Below are 17,415 nucleotides of genomic sequence, written 5' to 3'. Positions count from 1 at the left end.
ACCGATTCAAATGAACCGAACGACTCCCTCGAGGTCGTAACGAGTCAGGGCTCACGATTGCAATATCAAATACAGACCGCTGATACTTGTTGTGTTTGTATATTGCCTCGTTTGTTGTGTCCCCCCCACCCGCAGCGTTTCCCTACAATGTCCCGACCAATCGCGGGCGGAATCAATTGTTTTGTACACGCGCCCACGATGTCCACGTTCACGTGGCGTGAGCTTTAAGGATAACTGACGGTGCACTGTAACGGATGTCACCACGGCGGCTGTGCCAGGCTAGGTGCACGTCGAGGCCACGTGAAGTGTTGAAGGCTCTGCTGGCAGGTCACGGGGCAGACCAAGTTGGTACCATGGGTTGCCTGCTTGAGATGACTGGCAGATGCACACCATCTGTACCCACTGCTGTGCCTTCTCGCTGCGTTTTACCGCCCGGCGCTCCGCTCGTTGTTGTGAGCGTCGCTCCTCCGGCCTCTGTTGTTGCTGGAGGGCGACTGCCTCCAGCTGCCCATCAGCAGCAGCGTCCCTCACGACACCGGGCTGAGAGCCCCTTGACGAGTCTCCCACCCTCCCCTAGTCGCGATTCCTGCTCGTGTCCCGACGATTCGTGCATCATTGTGAGAGCCGCGGTGGCTAAGATACGTTAACTCCCTCGCCTGGTACGCAGGAGGTCGTGGGTTCAATCCCAACCCTGGCGACGCCTGCTGCTGCTGTATATTTGTAGTTTGCGTGTCTCATCATCATCACGGTGGCTAGGAGATGTTAACTACCTCGCCTGGTATGGAGGAGGTCGTGGGTTCAATCCCGACCCTGACAATGCCTGCTGCTGCTGTATATTTGGAGTTTGCGTGTCTCTCCACGTGGATTTTTCTCCGTGTCTTCCGGTTTCCCCCCTCCACATTTAGAATCAACGTCACGCTTTTAGAGTATTTGCCTGCTGCTATAAACGTCCACGTGACGACGACAAGCCACTTGGTTGAGCCGTCATTTGTGATGGGCAGGTCGCTTCTGAAAAAGAGCCACGCAGCTCAGTGGGCCTTGGCCTGCTGCAATAAAATAGTTTAAACACTTCGAGGAATCGTGACAGTCCCAGCCCAGCCACCGATTGCTGGGGAAGCGGAGATTCTCCCTTTGTGTGAGTCTCGTTCACCACTCGGATTCACGATCCGATTTCATGAACAGGGTGAACGCAGCCTCCTCCGTGACAGCTGTCACGTTAAATTTCGATGTAAAGCTTTCGTGACTGCAGGGATTCATCTTCTTGCCAACGGCTGCTTGCGTTGTGGCCGAAACGTCGTGATAATTTTATTTTATTATGTTTTATTTTTATTATTTTATTATTTCCCTTTTACGTGACTTTACAGAAAGAACATGAGTTGTCACGTTCTTACCCGCCCCTACTGGACATGTGTGAATAAAGAACTTTATAGCTCTTTGGATTCCCCCTCCAGGATGAATGAGATTCTGAGATTCTGAGATTGCCCGGTCTCCTCGCCTCTTCTCAACCCCCCGCCCGCCCCTTGCGATCCAACTTCAATGATCCGTCGCTGCTGCTGCTGCCTTGGCTGTGGTGCGAATCGTGAACCCGGCTTGCTCATCAATGAGCCTGTGTGGCCTGGGAAGCAATGTGAATAGGTGACGTTTCGGACAACGACCCTTCATTATTACGACACTACTTTTGTTGTTGTTTACGTGGCTATGAAGGGCCATTGTCACCAGTAAATGTTTTTCCTCTTCACCCACAGACCTCGGCGCTGCACCCCCCCCTCACCCCGCTCACCCCCCCCTCACCCACCTCACCCCGCTCACCCCCCCCCGCTCACCCCCCCCCCCCACCTCGCTCTTCTCCCTCACCCTCGCCCAACAACTATTTAACTATATTCTTGGTGTTTTCGGTAAAGTCACGTAAATAGAAAACAAAAAATTAAAATAAAAGGGCAGACGGGGGAGGGAGGGGAAGAGGGGGAGGGAGGGGATAGGTGGGTGGAGGGCGAATGGGGGGAGAGGTGGGGGAGGGGAGTGGGGGAAGGGAGGGGAGTGGGGGAAGGGAGGGGAATGGGGGGAGGGGAGTGGGGGGAGGGAGGGTAGTGGGGCGGAAAGGGGAGTGGGGGGAAAGAGAGGAAGGGTGAGTGGAGGGCGAATGGGGGGAGAGGTGGGGGGAGGGGAGTGGGGGGAGGGAGTGGGGAGACGGAAGGGAGTGGGGGGAGGGGAATGGGGGAGGGAGGGGAGTTTGGGGAGTGGGGGGAGGGAAGTGGGGGAGGGAGGGGAGTGGGAGGGGAGTGGAGCGGAAAGGGGAGTGGGGAGAGAGAGAGGAAGGGTGAGTGGAGGGCGAATGGGGGGAGAGGTGGGGGGAGGGGAGTGGGGGGAGGGAGGGGAGTGGGGGGAGGGAGGGGAGTGGGGGGAGGGAGGGGAGTGGGGCGGAAAGGGGAGTGGGGGGAGAGAGAGGAAGGGTGAGTGGAGGGCGAATGGGGGGAGAGGTGGGGGGAGGGGGGTGGGGGGAGGGAGGGGAGTGGGGAGAGGGAGGGGAGTGGGGGGAGGGGAGTGGGGGAGGGAGGGGAGTTTGGGGAGTGGGGGGAGGGAAGTGGGGGAGGGAGGGGAGTGGGAGGGGAGTGGAGCGGAAAGGGGAGTGGGGGGAGAGAGAGGAAGGGTGAGTGGAGGGCGAATGGGGGGAGAGGTGGGGGGAGGGGAGTGGGGGGAGGGAGGGGAGTGGGGGGAGGGAGGGGAGTGGGGGGAGGGAGGGGAGTGGGGCGGAAAGGGGAGTGGGGGGAGAGAGAGGAAGGGTGAGTGGAGGGCGAATGGGGGGAGAGGTGGGGGGAGGGGGGTGGGGGGAGGGAGGGGAGTGGGGAGAGGGAGGGGAGTGGGGGGAGGGGAGTGGGGGAGGGAGGGGAGATTGGGGAGTGGGGGGAGGGAAGTGGGGGAGGGAGGGGAGTGGGAGGGGAGTGGAGCGGAGAGGGGAGTGGGGGGAGAGAGAGGAAGGGTGAGTGGAGGGCGAATGGGGGGAGAGGTGGAGGGAGGGGAGTGGGGGGAGGGAGGGGAGTGGGGGGAGGGGAGTGGGAGGAGGGAGGGGAGTGGGGCGGAAAGGGGAGTGGGGGGAGAGAGGGGAAGGGTGAGTGGAGGGCGAATGGGGGGAGAGGTGGGGGGAGGGGAGTGGGGGAGGGAGGGGAGTGGGGAGAGTGGGGGGAGTGGGGGGAGGGAAGTGGGGGGAGGGAGGGGAGTGGGAGGGGATTGGGGCGGAAAGGGGAGAGGGGGGGATAAAGGGGAAGGGTGGGTGGAGGGCGAATGGAGGGAGAGGCGGGGGAAGTGGAGTGAGGGGAGTCGAGGGAGGGGAGTGGGGGGATAGGAGGGAAGGGGAGTGGGGGGATTATCGGGCGCCTGTGTGGAGTGTGCATGCTCCTTCCACTGTTTGACAGAGTGAGTGGAATGGTGGATTGTGTGTGAGGGGAGTATGTCCTTCCCCTGCTCTGCATCGTTTTCCTCGGGGTTTGCCGGATTCCTCTCATAGCTACCCCCCCCCCCCAACAAAGTAACCGGTATTGGCCAAAACATTTCAATGTCTGAAAAGTAACCCTTGCCAATTACTCAAGTGGGATTACACAGAGCAACATCGCCCCATATGTAACGTTCTGACCAGCCTATCCTGGACATCTGTGATAAAAGAGCTTCATCGCTCATCGGATTCCTCCTCCAGTATAAATAAATATGCTGATGTTGGTACGACTAAGGGGCCGTCCATAAATGACGTCACGCAATTATGGACGTTCCCCCCCCCCCCCCCCCTTCGTCACACGACGTCACAAAAGTCAGACCCCCCCTCAAATATGACGTCACAAAGCTCTGCCTCCCCCCCAAAAAAATAAAACATGCTTCAAATCGCTTTAAACTATTGTCATTGTAGCGCGTATTTAATGTGCCGCTGCACTCTGATGTTGCAGGAGACAACATTTATCAAAAAGTCTATTTAATTAAGTAGAACGTGTTGTGTATATTTATTTAAAGTTGCGCATTTTGATGTGACGTCACATTTCTCACCCCCCCCCCCCCCTCGTCACACATCGTCACAAATGTCTGACCCCCCACCCCCCCCCTAGGTGCCGGATGTCATTTATGGACGGCCCCTAACACTTTGCAGGACTGTCCTGAAAAAATCGTCTTGCTACTCAAGCGAGACTCTCCTGTGTAAACAAGCGGAATAATAACGCGGTTGGTAATATAATCTTACACCTTGGCATCATCGTCATCTTCGCTGCCAACTGCTGAATGGCAAGCAACGAGAGCATCATCCGCCAACACTTTCAACTGCGCCGTTACATCATCGCCAGTCCCAGTCGAGCATGGACCCCCAAGCCCATCATCAACCATACTTCCCCGCTGGGTGGACAAATGTAGTGTCATTTTGTGAGGCTTCAACACTGGCTGTCCTACAGCCACGTCGACCTCTGCCATGGGAGTGGAGGATTTCCACCGTTTGGCTGACAGCCACCATTGGGATGAAGCTACACCCGCGGCGTGTTCGTGTGGGGAGCATACTTCTGTTTGGTTGAGCAGTCGGCAATGACAATCGCCCAGAATTGCTTCCTCGCCTCGTCACATCTCGGAAGCTAAAGCAGGAAACCGGCATCATCCTTGGATTGGGGGGAGGGGAAGTGCCAACCGTGGTTAAAATGAACTTGAGAGGCTGATTCGGTGCTACCTAGTTGGTAGCAGCAGAGGGCAGTGCATTCATATTCATTGTACGATTGTCCTGGGGGTCTCGGCAACCTGCAGATGGATCCGGAGCCGCATTCAGTTTTTTACGGACTCATTCGTGGACCTTATTAAGGGCCGTCTCGTATTCGCATGCATTGCGGCTCTTGAAATATTGAGTTTCCTTGATCGAATTCGAAAAAAATTGGCTCTTCTTCTTATTTTGGTTGCCGACCCCTGTACCATATTGTTGCTGTCCGCTCTCCACCTTGAAGCCGCTTTGACCGGCACGGTGAAGTATGGTCAAATAGCCCACGTGGAAGGCCCTCGTCCAGCAGTGGAATGACAAAGAGGCCGCGCATGGACACCAATTATTAATCAACACGTAGGTTGGCGCAGCCACGTGTATGGTTCGATGTTGTACAGCGGACAATGTAATTAGTGTGACAATTTAATGTCGGGTGGAGGAGGGTATTACGACATATATCTGGACAGATAAGAACGTGGCCGAACCCAACAATCTAACACTGGTGATCCGCTTCTGTGAAAATAAACTAATAGTTCATTGGGTTTTACCTGGTAAGAAAAACATAGTTTAGTTGTATTTGTAAAATTTGTAAAGTGATTTGTTTACCTTCCCTATACATTTCACTCCTACCGTGTTTTGTATTGTTTGCTGTTGTAACGTCCTGAGCCTGCCCTACTGACCATCTGTGAAAAATAGCTTTCATCGAATTCTTCAAGTATTAATACATATTCTGATTCTGATATCACGAATCCTACATAAGAATCGTGATCTAAATCGGTTGTCAAAACAAACCATAATTTAACACGTTCGTCAATAACACTGTGGCCTTAAAAGGGAAACAATAGGCGACGTTTCGGCCAACGACCCTCCTTCACCATTGCAATTTGTTCAACTGACGCTAAAGCCGGCCACGTGGTTGTCATCACCTCGTACATGGTCCTGAAAGTTATTTTTTTTAAGTGAAATGTAATCGAGGGACTTTGTGTGGTCTTGGTTTGTTGTTGTTGTTTTGCTGCCTTGCCCAAGCTGCATTTGGTCTTCACAAATCTGCAGGAATGTATGTACCAATGAAATGTGTACTTCCACGCTATTCATATCGGCGACACAGTGGCGAGATGTTAACTACCTCGCCTGGTATGCAGGAGGACATGGGTTCGCACCAGACCCTGACACCTGCTGTGTTTGGAGTTTGCGTGTCTCTCTCTCCCCGTCGTCGCGTGGATATTCATCTGGGTCCTCCTGTTTTTCCCTCCACATTTAGAATCAACATCACCACGCGTTTAGAGTGTTTTGCTACTGCTATAGATTTGCACACTATGATGACGTGAAGCCCACTTTGTTGAGCGATAATTTGTGATGGACAGGTCGCTTCTGAATAAAAAAATATCTATATAGGTAGCTCAGTGGGCCCTTACCTGGTGTCATGAAATAAAAATAAACGTTTTTAGTTTTATAGTTTATCCATTTTTTTTTTTATGGCTTGCTTAACTTTCTGTCTTTTCATCTTGTGTCCTTCATTTATCGTTTGTTGGTTAAACTTTGCCACCTACTGACGTCACGCAGAGTACTGTATTGTTTATTGTATTGGTTATTGTATTGTTTATTGTATTGTTTATTGTATTGTATTTATTGTATTGGTTATTGTATTGTTTATTCGCACACAAAAAACAAGCGAAAGACAAAGTGTAAATAAAACAAAGGTAAAAAAGGGGTGCAGGTGAGGTTGGAAACCCGGATGGCTTATATGAAAAGCACACCAAAAAAAGAACAATGTATATACGAAACCAATTGTTCAATCGATTAAACAAAGCATACTCATTACAATTAAACATGTTAAACTGATTGTAAAAAAAAAACATTTTTTGTGTGTACACATGTGTGTGTGTAGGAGTGTGTGTGAGAGTTTAGGCTACATGGAGGAGACGGCTGGCTGGTTTGGCTCATCTGGCTGACCCCGTAGTCGACCCTTCAAGTTATTGAGGGATGATGATAATGTTGATGTGTTGGCAATGTTCAATATCGGGATTCCAGTGTTCGGCATCTGCAGCGAGACAATTGACGCTGCGTGGTGCCGCGGAGGCAGCCAATCACGGACGCGCTCGGCCACCCAATGACGGACGCGCTCGGCCATCCGCGCGGTCCATTTACTTCGGCACCTCGAGGGCGCCCCCCGGTGTGGTAGCTCGTGACCCGCCGACTCTCTCGTCGTCCCCACCTCATCTTCGTCGTTCCCACCTCATCCTCCTCCAGCTACCACCTCGTCACCAGCCGTCCGCGATGTCCGCCCGCCGCGGCGGCAGTGCCGGGGCGTTGACCGCAGCGAGAGCGTTGCTTTGGGCCGGCGCGCCCGGTAGGCCGCGGCGCAGCTCCCGTCTGGCCTGGTCGCCCCGCGGACTTGGAGGTGTCGCGGCCGGCGTGGCGAGAGGCGAGCCGGGGTCGGGACTGGAGTCAGAACCAAGACCGCGGTGTGGGTGCGAACCGTGGTCTGGAACCCGAGGAAAGAGCTCTACATCGGGGTCGAGGCTTCTGGGGTTGACGCCGGGACCCGAGTGTTTGGAGTCGGACTTGAGACCCCGGGCCAGCGGCGGAGCCAGGCCCGGTTCGGCCCTGCTGGGGTGTGGACTGCGTTTGGGGGCCCTGGGGCCCCGGGCACTCGGGATCGGAGGGGCCACCCCGGCACGGGCAGTGAGACCGGGCGGGCCGAGCGTCGTCGGAGGCGCGGCGACGGCGGCGGCGTTGTCGCTCAGCAGCGCGGCAGGCGGAGGGGTGAACGTGTTCGACCGGCGCATGAAGCGGAGGCAGCGGAGCTGGGCAGCGTCTCGACCGAACGCGGAGAGCTACGACTACCTGCGGCAGGCGGTGACTCGGGGAGGCCGGGGGGAGGCATTGGCCGGGTTATCGGAGGAAAGAGTCGAGGTTACGAGCCACGGGTTCACGGCGTTAACGCTTCAGAAGGGATTGGCCGCGGGGCGAGACCTAGGGACGATTACAATTCTACTGCTGCTATTATTATTAATGGGCGCCGCGGTGGCTAGGAGATGTTAACTACCTCGCCTGGTGTGCAGGAGGTCGTGGGTTCGATCCCGACCCTGACGCCTGCTGCTGTGTATTTGGAGGTTGCGGTGTCTCTCCCCGTGGTCGCGTGGATTTTTCCCTGGGGCCTCCAGTTTATCTATTCCACGTTGAGAAACAACATCACGCGTTTAGAGTGTTTGGTTGCAGTACATTTCCACAGGTCGCTTCTGAAAAAGAACCATGTCGCTCAGTGGGCCTCACCTGGTAAAATAAAAAATAGTTTCACAGCGTAAAGCTAAGAATAAATTGCCATCACAATGTACAGTACTGCAAGTGTAATGTCAGTTAACGCTGCTGCAATTGTGACTCGTACGCAGGCCGCGGTTTAGAGAGTTAAAGTAAGGCACGGTCAGAAGGATAAGTGCTCACAGTTACAAAGGACGGGTTGAAATATTAGAAATGTTTGCGTTCGAAATTACACATTCAGATTGTGGACATGCATTGACCACTTATGACAAAGTGGTGCTCGATCGTGGTTTGAATGATAAAGTACTGCATCTGGGGTTAAATTATCAAACTAATTTGAGTCCAGTTGTCTGCTATGCTACTTCACTGGATGTTAAATTACTGCAGTGTGCTAATCCAAGTAAACATGTGGTGGCTTCTCACATGTAGAAAAATAACAATACTTATATCGCTACTGGTAATTTGGTATAAAAAATGTGCGTCATTCTTATGTCTATGTTAGAGTACTACTGGGAATTAGGTGGGCCCCTGCACTGCGTTGCAAATTGATCTCCTGATCCAGAGTCAAACTCATGACTTCATGCCTCTGGGTTCAATAGAATGAGTGCCACTTTATACGGAATAATCAGTACTGTAAAGAGACTGGCACCCCAACATATGAATGTGGAATTTCCAGCACGAATTTGGGGGCCACCATCGGCATGCCCTTTTTGTAACTTTGACAATCACGGAAATTGAATGGCACTGGGACAGCCGTGCCTTAGTAATTGTTGATCACCATGGGTGATCGGGGGGTTCAATCGGCATATTCGGTTGAGGTGAATTTTAACCCGAGATGTGGCTCTGCATGCTTCGGCAGGTGGCGGAACAGATTGTCGACCGACTGTTCGACGTTTCAAGGTGAGACACACCACCACACGCCTCCAGTGAGCATATATCGATTCTTACGCTCACAATATACGAAATAAAATCATACATCTGAGTACCTTACTATTTCGTTCGTTCGTTTCTCAGTCCGCTTGTCCTGGTGAGGGTCGCGGCTGCAGCGTGTTGGGTAGGGCGGTCCAGACCTCCCTTACCCTGGCGACAGACTCCAGCACTGCATTACTATGCACTACTACACTACTGTACACTATTCCTGGGGAATTCCTAGGCCAGCTGGGCCTTCGCCCAGTGGGACGTGCCCGGTTGAGTTCCAGGGGGGGTCTACCGGGGGGCATCCTTACCAGGTGCCCGAACCACCTCAACTGAACAAAAAGTATCCGTTGCTATAATTAGGCTAATGGAGTGAATGAGATGGAACAAACGAGAAACGAAACAGGAACAAATATTGATTCTTGCCACCCTGAATTATGACACTTTGTCAAATTTCTGGGGGGCGCAGGGAGACGTTAAATGCCTCGGTTTAGTCTGACACAGATCAAAAGCAGAGTGGCGTCTCCTGTAGGCAAACAGCATTGACAGCCGCTGGGGGGGCGTGGGGGAATGCTTAATCAGCCACTAATCATCACTACATCGTAGAGGTGTGGTGGCATCTACAACATTGACCATGATGACTGCATCGCCATATTAAGCTGCTATGTGTAATACAGTAGATGAGGTGGTTATACAATTTTACATATCCAGGTGGAACAGTGGGTTAGAAAATTTAACTTGCAATCTGAGGGTCATGAATACACATCCCATTTCAGGTCATCTGGGCCCATCACCATCATCCCTCCAAGGTCTATTAAATTAAAATCACCTCTTTTTTAAAAGTAAACAGTAGTCAACCTATGGTTGACGATGATCTTTGCCATATGAATGTATGTAAACTTCTTTCGCACCATATGTAGACAACCGTTCTAATCGGAGGTACGGGGGAGGTAAAAAAAAATCAACACAAAGCATAATGTGGAATTCCCGTGACTGTTTCAGGGCTACGGATGGAGAGGAGCACTGCACCAATGCTCGTTTGAGCAGGGATGCATCGACTAATGTATTTTTAATGACGTGAGCGGTAAATGGAACAAATAATGATATCGCACTCACAGGATGTTCCCCATGGCCCTGGATGTGGGTGCTGGGCGTGGATACATTGCTCAGCACCTCAACAAGGTGAGCTCTGGAGTACAGGACACGCGCTTCACTGTGGTGCTCACTGCGATAGCGCCTAAAGAGGAACAGCACACATGTTTATTTTAACCAGGTATGGTCCACTGAGCTACATAGCCATATTTCAGAAACGACCTGGCCAGAAATGATAGCTCAACGAAGTGGCTTATCATGTGGAAATTTATAGCAGCCATTTACTCTGAACCACATGTTTCTAAATGTGGAGGTAAAAACCGGAGGACCTGGAGAAAAATCCACGCGACCACAGGGAGAGAGACATGCAAACTCCAAATATACAGGTGTCGGGGTCGAACCCACGACCCCCTGCATACCAGGCGAGGTAGTTAACATCTTGCTGCCGTGGCACCCCTTTTGCTGTGACAGCCCAGCCCTGGGTCTTACACTTTCATACAGCCTGTGCTGCAGGCCAACTTTATAATACGTTCACTGCCATCACTGAAGAAGGTAATCCTTGTAACATTAAATGTTCAATTCATGGTGATATGAATCATTCACTGCGGCTCATTTTTATTGTGCCTCAACTGTTTCTCATCCTCACGGCTTGTGCGCACTCGGTACAGGTGTGCATCTGCACAATGACGTGTATTTGTGGGTTGAAATAATAAATTATTTTGGTGCTATAAATGTCCAAATGATAAGCCACTTTGTTGAGCTATCATTTGTGGCCAGATCGCTTCTGAAAAATAAGTGAATACCTCAGTGGGCGGTGTCTGGTAGGATGGAGATGGTTTAGTTGTATTTGTATGTTTGGGTGATTTGTTGACCGTTCTTGTATTTTGCACTACGATCGTGTTTTGTTTGTTGTAACGTCCTTACCTGCCCCTCCTGGACATCTGTGAAAAAGAGCTTTATAGCTCATCAGATTCCTCCAGTATGAATAATTATTCATATTCTGGCTAACACCAGTACGCATTTTCCGTTCCAGGAGACCGTGGAGCTGATGATCCAGACGGACACGACGCACGATGCCCTGGTGGGTTGTGACCGTCATACGTGCAATATAACTTGGGCACACGGCAGAGTGTAGTGTGGATAAGAGATGACTTAATAGTAATCATAATAAACTCGGTTTTCTATTGTGCAATTCACACAAGGCCTCAACGTGCTTGAATGGTTCTCAGAAGTAGCGTGATAGAACCTTTTTGTGCCTGTTTCTAACACACACAGATAAATTATCTGCTCTACGTGCTATGCAAAAAGTACGGTTGGAATAACAGGAGGAAAAAGAAAACGTAATCCAACTGAAGTCAAAAGAAAACTGCTCGATTAAATAATGGGGCAGCTCTGATATGCATTAGTAGGCCTGGAACCACTGCTGGAAACTCCACATTCCTATTGTGGGGGGCGGGTCTGCAAGATAACCACTTGGATTCCTCTTTATTTTTTAAGGTTGGAGAAAATGTGATGATGGGAATAAGTTGACCCGTGAATTTATTTGCTTGAACCCGACACCTTTCGAGAGCGAGTCAGGAATTTTAAGGGCAGTGAAATTGTAATTGTTCCCGCGGTGTCGACATGTTAACTGCCTCGCCTGGTATGCAGGAGGTCATGGGTTCGATCCCAACTCTGATCCCTGTATATTTTGAGTTTTCCCCATGATCGTTTTTTCCCTCCACATTTAGAATCAACATGTGTTTAGAGTATTTGGCTGCTATAAATTTCCACGATAAGCCGCTTCGTTGAGCTATCATTTGTGGCCAGGTCACTTCTGAAAAAGAGCTGTACAGCTTTTAGTTTAGTAATGCAGAAATCATCTGGAAAATGAATTGTAGCAAGTTGTACCTGTTACTGACAAGTCCACGACTCGCATGACACTGTTACGTTCTGGCTTGCATGACGTGAATGTCCGGCAGATATAGCGGTTTAATTTGTCTTGGCTTTTCACAAGCAACTTCATACCCGTAATGTATAGAAGAAGAGAAAGGAACGGGAAAGGAAAGACAGAAGCGAAAGAATGGGAAATCAGGGGAAAAGGGATGGGAATAGGGAAGGTAGAAACAGGAGCAAAGGGTCAGGAGAGATGGGGATCAGGAGGAAGAAGCTACATCGGGGCCTCGACGCTGCTGAAGTCACGTGATTTACAGGAGGATTGAGCTGATTTAGATGTATACGCTGTCCTCCACAACTGTCTAACACTTTTGTTTGAAGCTGTCCACTTTTAAACATTTCCACAGAATTTACATAAATATTTAGTCCGTTGTATGGATGTTGAATTTATTTCGCACCGTACGTAGCCAACCCTGCTAATCAGAGGTGCGGGGGAAGGCGTGCGATTTTGTGTAGTCTTGTGAGCGTTAAAATAGGTGTTATTAGATGGATTGTGAACAAGCCTAGTGATGTGTAATCCTGGCCGTCCGCCTTCTGTGGTGCTGCGGATCGCTGTTCACCGTCTGCCACTGCTGCCTCTCCTGCGCCATTCTGCACCGTCATCTTCTCCCCCCCTTGCGTTCCTCACACTCCCCATGCTCCTCCCCCCCCCCCCCCCCGTAGAGGCGTCCCCTGGCCACAGAGGTGGAGACTCGCTGCGTTGTGGCAGATGAAGAGTTCCTGCCGTTTCCGGCGGATACATTCAACCTTGCGTTGAGCAGCCTGAGGTACGCGTGTTTGTGCGCGCGATTTTGTGCGTTTATTTTTTTTAAGTCGCCGACGGAAGGAGATCTCATTGTGAACCTAGTCGACATGAACAACAGAAGATCTGACTCTAGCGAGTGATGACTAAAAATGTACTTATTTATCCGGGAATGCCACACTGACTCATATGACTTTTTCAGGAGAGTCCTGCATTGGGTTTTTTAATTGAAGATGCTTTAAACCAAATTGATGACTAGTTGTGTTTATACGTGTGGGAGAAGATCGGACCACCCGGAGAAAACCCCACGAACACGAGGGGGGCAACACGATCCAAGGCTGATAAGTGAGCTGCAGGACACTTAAGCTGGCACTGCTGAGAGCCTCGGTTTGAATCTGAATGTCAATCGCTCTTGTTTGAACCGGGTTTTCAAGTCGAGAGAGTTTATGCTCTCGGCTTGGTCACCAATGATGGCACAGAAGACCACCGTGAAAAATCTTTAACTCATTTTGGCTACATTCTATCTCCCGACTGTCACACGGCAAACGGTTTAGAAGTACGGTGTGTGCGATTAAAGAGGGCGATGAGCTCCAGAGTCCATCATCGCCCTGCGGAAAGCCTTGTCCTAACTCTCGCCCTCTCGTCTCCATCGCAGCCTCCACTGGGTCAACGACCTGCCCGCTGCGTTCCATCAGGTGCGCAGAAACAATCACCCCTCCACCCACTGCCGCCTGCATCGGTTGTGTGACCAAAAGCATTTGGAAGAAGCTTTGAATGCTAAATCTGGCCGGGTGCCTCAAGAGTCGGGACGCTCAGCCAGCATCACCAAGATCCTGTCTTTTTAAAATTAGTTTTTAGGCTGCCAATGTCTAAGACTAAACTGCATTCCCAAGTCTAGGGAGCTGATGGCGTCACCCTGGTTACCAATAACTGCACGAAAACAACCTATCAGTATATTTGGTGATCAATATATCCTACCAATTTGTAGCTTAAAAATAAAAACATAAATTGGTTTGACTCATGCTCTGTAGCAGAGGGCGTGCTAAAGTACGTACGTACGTTGAACTTCTTTCGCGCCATACGTAGCCAACCGTGCAAATCGGGGGTCCTGGCGAAGGACAATAAACTAAACACAAAAAGCGGTTTTAAGGAAATGAGTTTGTCAATCTCGAGGATGATTTAAGAGTGCGCAGCTCCAGTAGCTTCCTAATAACGGAAGGAGGAGCGTTCCAGATGGTCGCGGAAGCGCGTCGGAAAGCGCCGCACGATGCAGTGGCCGTCTTTGTTCGATGACCAGCGAAACGCCGCTGCGACTTCCACCCTCTGGTGTGTGGATATAAAAGAAGTTTGCTTGAAGGGAACTCCGTAGTACAGACAGTCCCCGGGTTACGGAAGGGATAGGTTTCCGAGAACAATCCGTAACCCAAATTTTCTGCATGTCGGAAACTGAACAATTTCCCCACAAAATCAACGCTAAAAAATCCGTTTACCTTAATCCTCGTGAAGCCGCAACCTCGCCGCGCTGCAATACTTGCGCTTTGCCTAACTAATGCAAACATTTCTGCGGATTTAATTTTTTTGTAACAAAATTCATGGGAGCTTTTCTGTAAGTCCGGATTGCCGTAAGTCGGGTCTTCCGCAACCCGGGGACTGTCTGTAGCTTTGTGACGTAATAATAATAATAATCACTACTTGTCCACGAGAGCCACGCTGGGTCGTAGGACTCTCTTTCATTCTTATCCTTGCTACACTGGGTTTGTATTTTAATATGTTTTAGCTAATTGATGGGCCTTTCCTGATAAAACAAATAAGTAATTAATGATGATTGTTTATTATACACGTGGGAGGAAACCGGAGCACCCGGAAAAACACCCACAGGTGCGAGGGGGCGATGCTTTATCACTGTACAGATGGGAACGGATGGTGATTAGTCCACTTGCTGAGCCACGGTGATCCACCAACCCTCGCTGCCTCCACAGCACTGGAGTGCGGCGTAGCCACCGCTGCCCAGCACCGTCATATCCACTTCCACCATCTGTCTATAACACACTGAGTTGCACTGCTCTGTCAGAGATCCCAATGGGTACCGCATCTGCTGACACGACGTGCCTGTGAGATAAACGTAGGTTTTCTAAACTAAACTAAAGTATGAAACTAAATAATTTATTATTTTACCAGGTAAGGCCCACTGAGCTATGTAGCTCTTGTTTAGAAGCGACCTCACCACAAATGATAGCTCAAAGAAGTGTTTTTATCACGTGGACATTAATAGCAGCCAAATACTCTAAATGCCTGTTTCTAAATGGGGAGGGAAAAACCCAGCGGATCCGGGAAAAAATCCACACGACCACCGGGAGAGAGACACGCAAACGCCAAACATAGAGCATGCGTCCTGCATACCAGGCGAGAGAGTTGACATCTTGCCACCGCGGCACCCCAACTGGCTGAGGGCCGGTGATGCTTTTGAGCACATTGCTCGCTGGAGAAGCAAGACGCCTTCACTTTGGCAGATCGCCGGTGAAATCCGAGCGACGTGACTCATTCGCGCGGGCGGTGGCCTCACCGTGTGACCTCGACCGACAGATCCACAGGGTGCTGAAGCCCGACGGCGTCTTTGTCGGGGCTATGCTGGGCGGGGAGAGCCTCTTCGAGTTGCGGGGGGCCCTGCAGCTGGCCGAGATGGAGCGCGAGGGGGGCTTCTCGCCGCACGTGTCGCCCTTCACCACGGCGGCCGACCTGGGTGGGCTGATGACGCGCGCCGGCTTCACCATGCTCACCGTGGTACGGGTGATACGGGTGCCGGCAGCGGCAGCAGCGGTGGCCCTGGCGCCACCGACAGCAGCGGCAATAGCGGGAGCACCAGCAGCGTCCGTGCAAGCATCGGCGGCATCGTAAATATCAGCAGCAGTGACAGTACCAGCGTTAGCAGCAGAATAACAGCATTGACGGCGGCATTAGAAGCAGCAGCAGCACTAGCAGCAGTACCAACCACAATGACACGAACGGCATCGGCACCCGAATTGAGAGCAGTGATAACATGGCAGCGGCAGCACTAGCAGCAGTAGAAGTAGCAAGGGTAGCAGGAGTGCAAGCAGCAGTCGCAGCAGGGTCTGTTGCAGCAGAACGAGCAGCACCACTCGCAGCACCACTCGCAGCACCACTAGGAGCAGCACTGGTGCTGTCACGTCACACCTGTTCTGTTCGTCAACATGCACGCTGCCAGATCTCAAGTGCTCGAGTCTAAATGGATGATTACCTCATTATCACGAACCACTTGCGAGATTAGAAGAAAGTTCACCATCAGGGTCGTCGCTATGGCAGGTTTAATGACCTCTGAAGAAACGCACAAGAACATGAACGCAGATGTGTGTCCGTACGCGCCTCCTGGTTGCGTGCAAAACATTACGCACGCGGTTGCACGCGTTCACTATTCCCCTGTACAGGACGGTAGTGTGCTGCATCGTGTGCGGGTCGCTGACGGAACGCGGCCGCCGTGCGGCGGTAGAAAGAAACGCGAGAGAACGCGCTCACGCGGCCACGGACCGCTACACAACGGCGGGATCGTTATGTTGAGCGTGGCTCGCCAGAACGAGGTGACACTCCTAACCACAGTAATTTAGTCTTTAATCCGCCGCTGAAGGTCTCCTCCCATACAGCACCGTCGGTCATGACGGTTGTCTGGCCATGCCTCGCCACGCTGGTCAGTGCGTCGTGTCGAGGGGAGGGGAGGTGGGGGGGAGGTGCCACCAGCGCCCAGGTTGGATATCGCCCACCAGTGACGTTAGCTGAGTCGCGGCCTGGAATCGAACTCGGGTTGCGAGGTTCATCGTGCAGCTTGTAAACCACTGAAACCCCCCCGCCCTCCCTCAGGTTAATTATATAATAATATAGGGCATTCACAAGAGGGGCAGTGAATCTCAGGGTGCCTCAGCGTGGTCAATTAAAGGATTCGAGCAGTGTCATCAGTGGGCTTCCAAATAGAGAATTTTAACAGCAGGGCTGTGGTCTGAAGGATGACGATCACTCGCAGGGCGAGACCTTGCCACATGCTTGCGACCTAAACTGACGGTCCTCTCCAATCTCTGTCTCTGTCCCTCGCCCGTGTGCTCGTATCCCTGTTCTCTCCCTCTATACGTCTGTCTTCCCGTCTCCCCATGTTTGTCTCCTGCCCACGTGTCTCGCCGCGTCCCTGTGTCGCGTCTGGATTCCCCCCCATGCGCGTGTTGGTTTTAGGATATGGACGAGATTGTGGTTCGTTATCCGACGATGTTCGAACTCATGGCCGACTTGCAGGGTAGGTACTGCATGGCAAACATTGACATACGGACACATACACACATTGTATATATGGACGTGTGCTGTATTACCAATGCGCATACGTGCACACGTGTGCACATTGATAGTTTTGTTTTTATGCACCCGCAGTAATAACCAGGGTGGCCTGCTGGATTGAACGATGAGCTTGAGCAACATGTATGTTGAACTTCTGGCGAATGTGCTGTGTTCAAGTGCTGTTTGTCTGTGCGTGTCTGTGTTCGGGGAGCGGTGGCGCAGCGGTTAGCGCGCGGCGCTACGATCCCGGCAACCTGAGTTGGATTCCCATTCACGGCCAACACTGGTGGTGATTATCTGAATCGGTCCTGGGCCTCTGCTAGGGCGACTCGGCCTCAAACGATGACCGAGTGCGGTGTGCAAACATCGCCACTGGGGAGACAAATGACTGCCGCCCCCTGCTGCTGGCCACTTGCCCCAACGGTCT

The 17,415-nt window shown here is 51.7% G+C and overlaps 1 protein-coding gene across 2 annotated transcripts in view; it reads left to right on the top strand.

The window, feature by feature from the left end:
- Positions 1-6,831: 6,831 nt before the first annotated feature.
- NDUFAF5 (NADH:ubiquinone oxidoreductase complex assembly factor 5) overlaps positions 6,832-17,415 on the top strand; it is a 13,530-nt gene continuing 2,946 nt past the window's right edge. The window contains exons 1-8 of one of the 2 annotated variants that reach the window (XR_013586259.1): positions 6,832-7,570; positions 8,832-8,872; positions 10,006-10,069; positions 11,013-11,060; positions 12,578-12,681; positions 13,312-13,351; positions 15,240-15,396; positions 16,890-16,950. Coding sequence is in view for 1 of the 2 variants with exons in the window: in XM_078602603.1 (XP_078458729.1) it covers positions 6,989-7,570; positions 8,832-8,872; positions 10,006-10,069; positions 11,013-11,060; positions 12,578-12,681; positions 13,312-13,351; positions 15,240-15,437; positions 16,890-16,950 (1,138 nt within the window). In the remaining variant the exon portion in view is untranslated. Of the gene's footprint in view, positions 7,571-8,831; positions 8,873-10,005; positions 10,070-11,012; positions 11,061-12,577; positions 12,682-13,311; positions 13,352-15,239; positions 15,438-16,889; positions 16,951-17,415 lie in introns of both variants that reach the window. The other variant, XM_078602603.1, reaches the window with a different exon arrangement.

This window comes from Lampetra planeri, chromosome 18 (assembly GCF_965212315.1).
Source record: "Lampetra planeri chromosome 18, kcLamPlan1.2.h2, whole genome shotgun sequence".
Classification (NCBI taxonomy): domain Eukaryota; kingdom Metazoa; phylum Chordata; class Hyperoartia; order Petromyzontiformes; family Petromyzontidae; genus Lampetra; species Lampetra planeri.
This window is presented reverse-complemented; position numbering and strand designations above follow the sequence as displayed.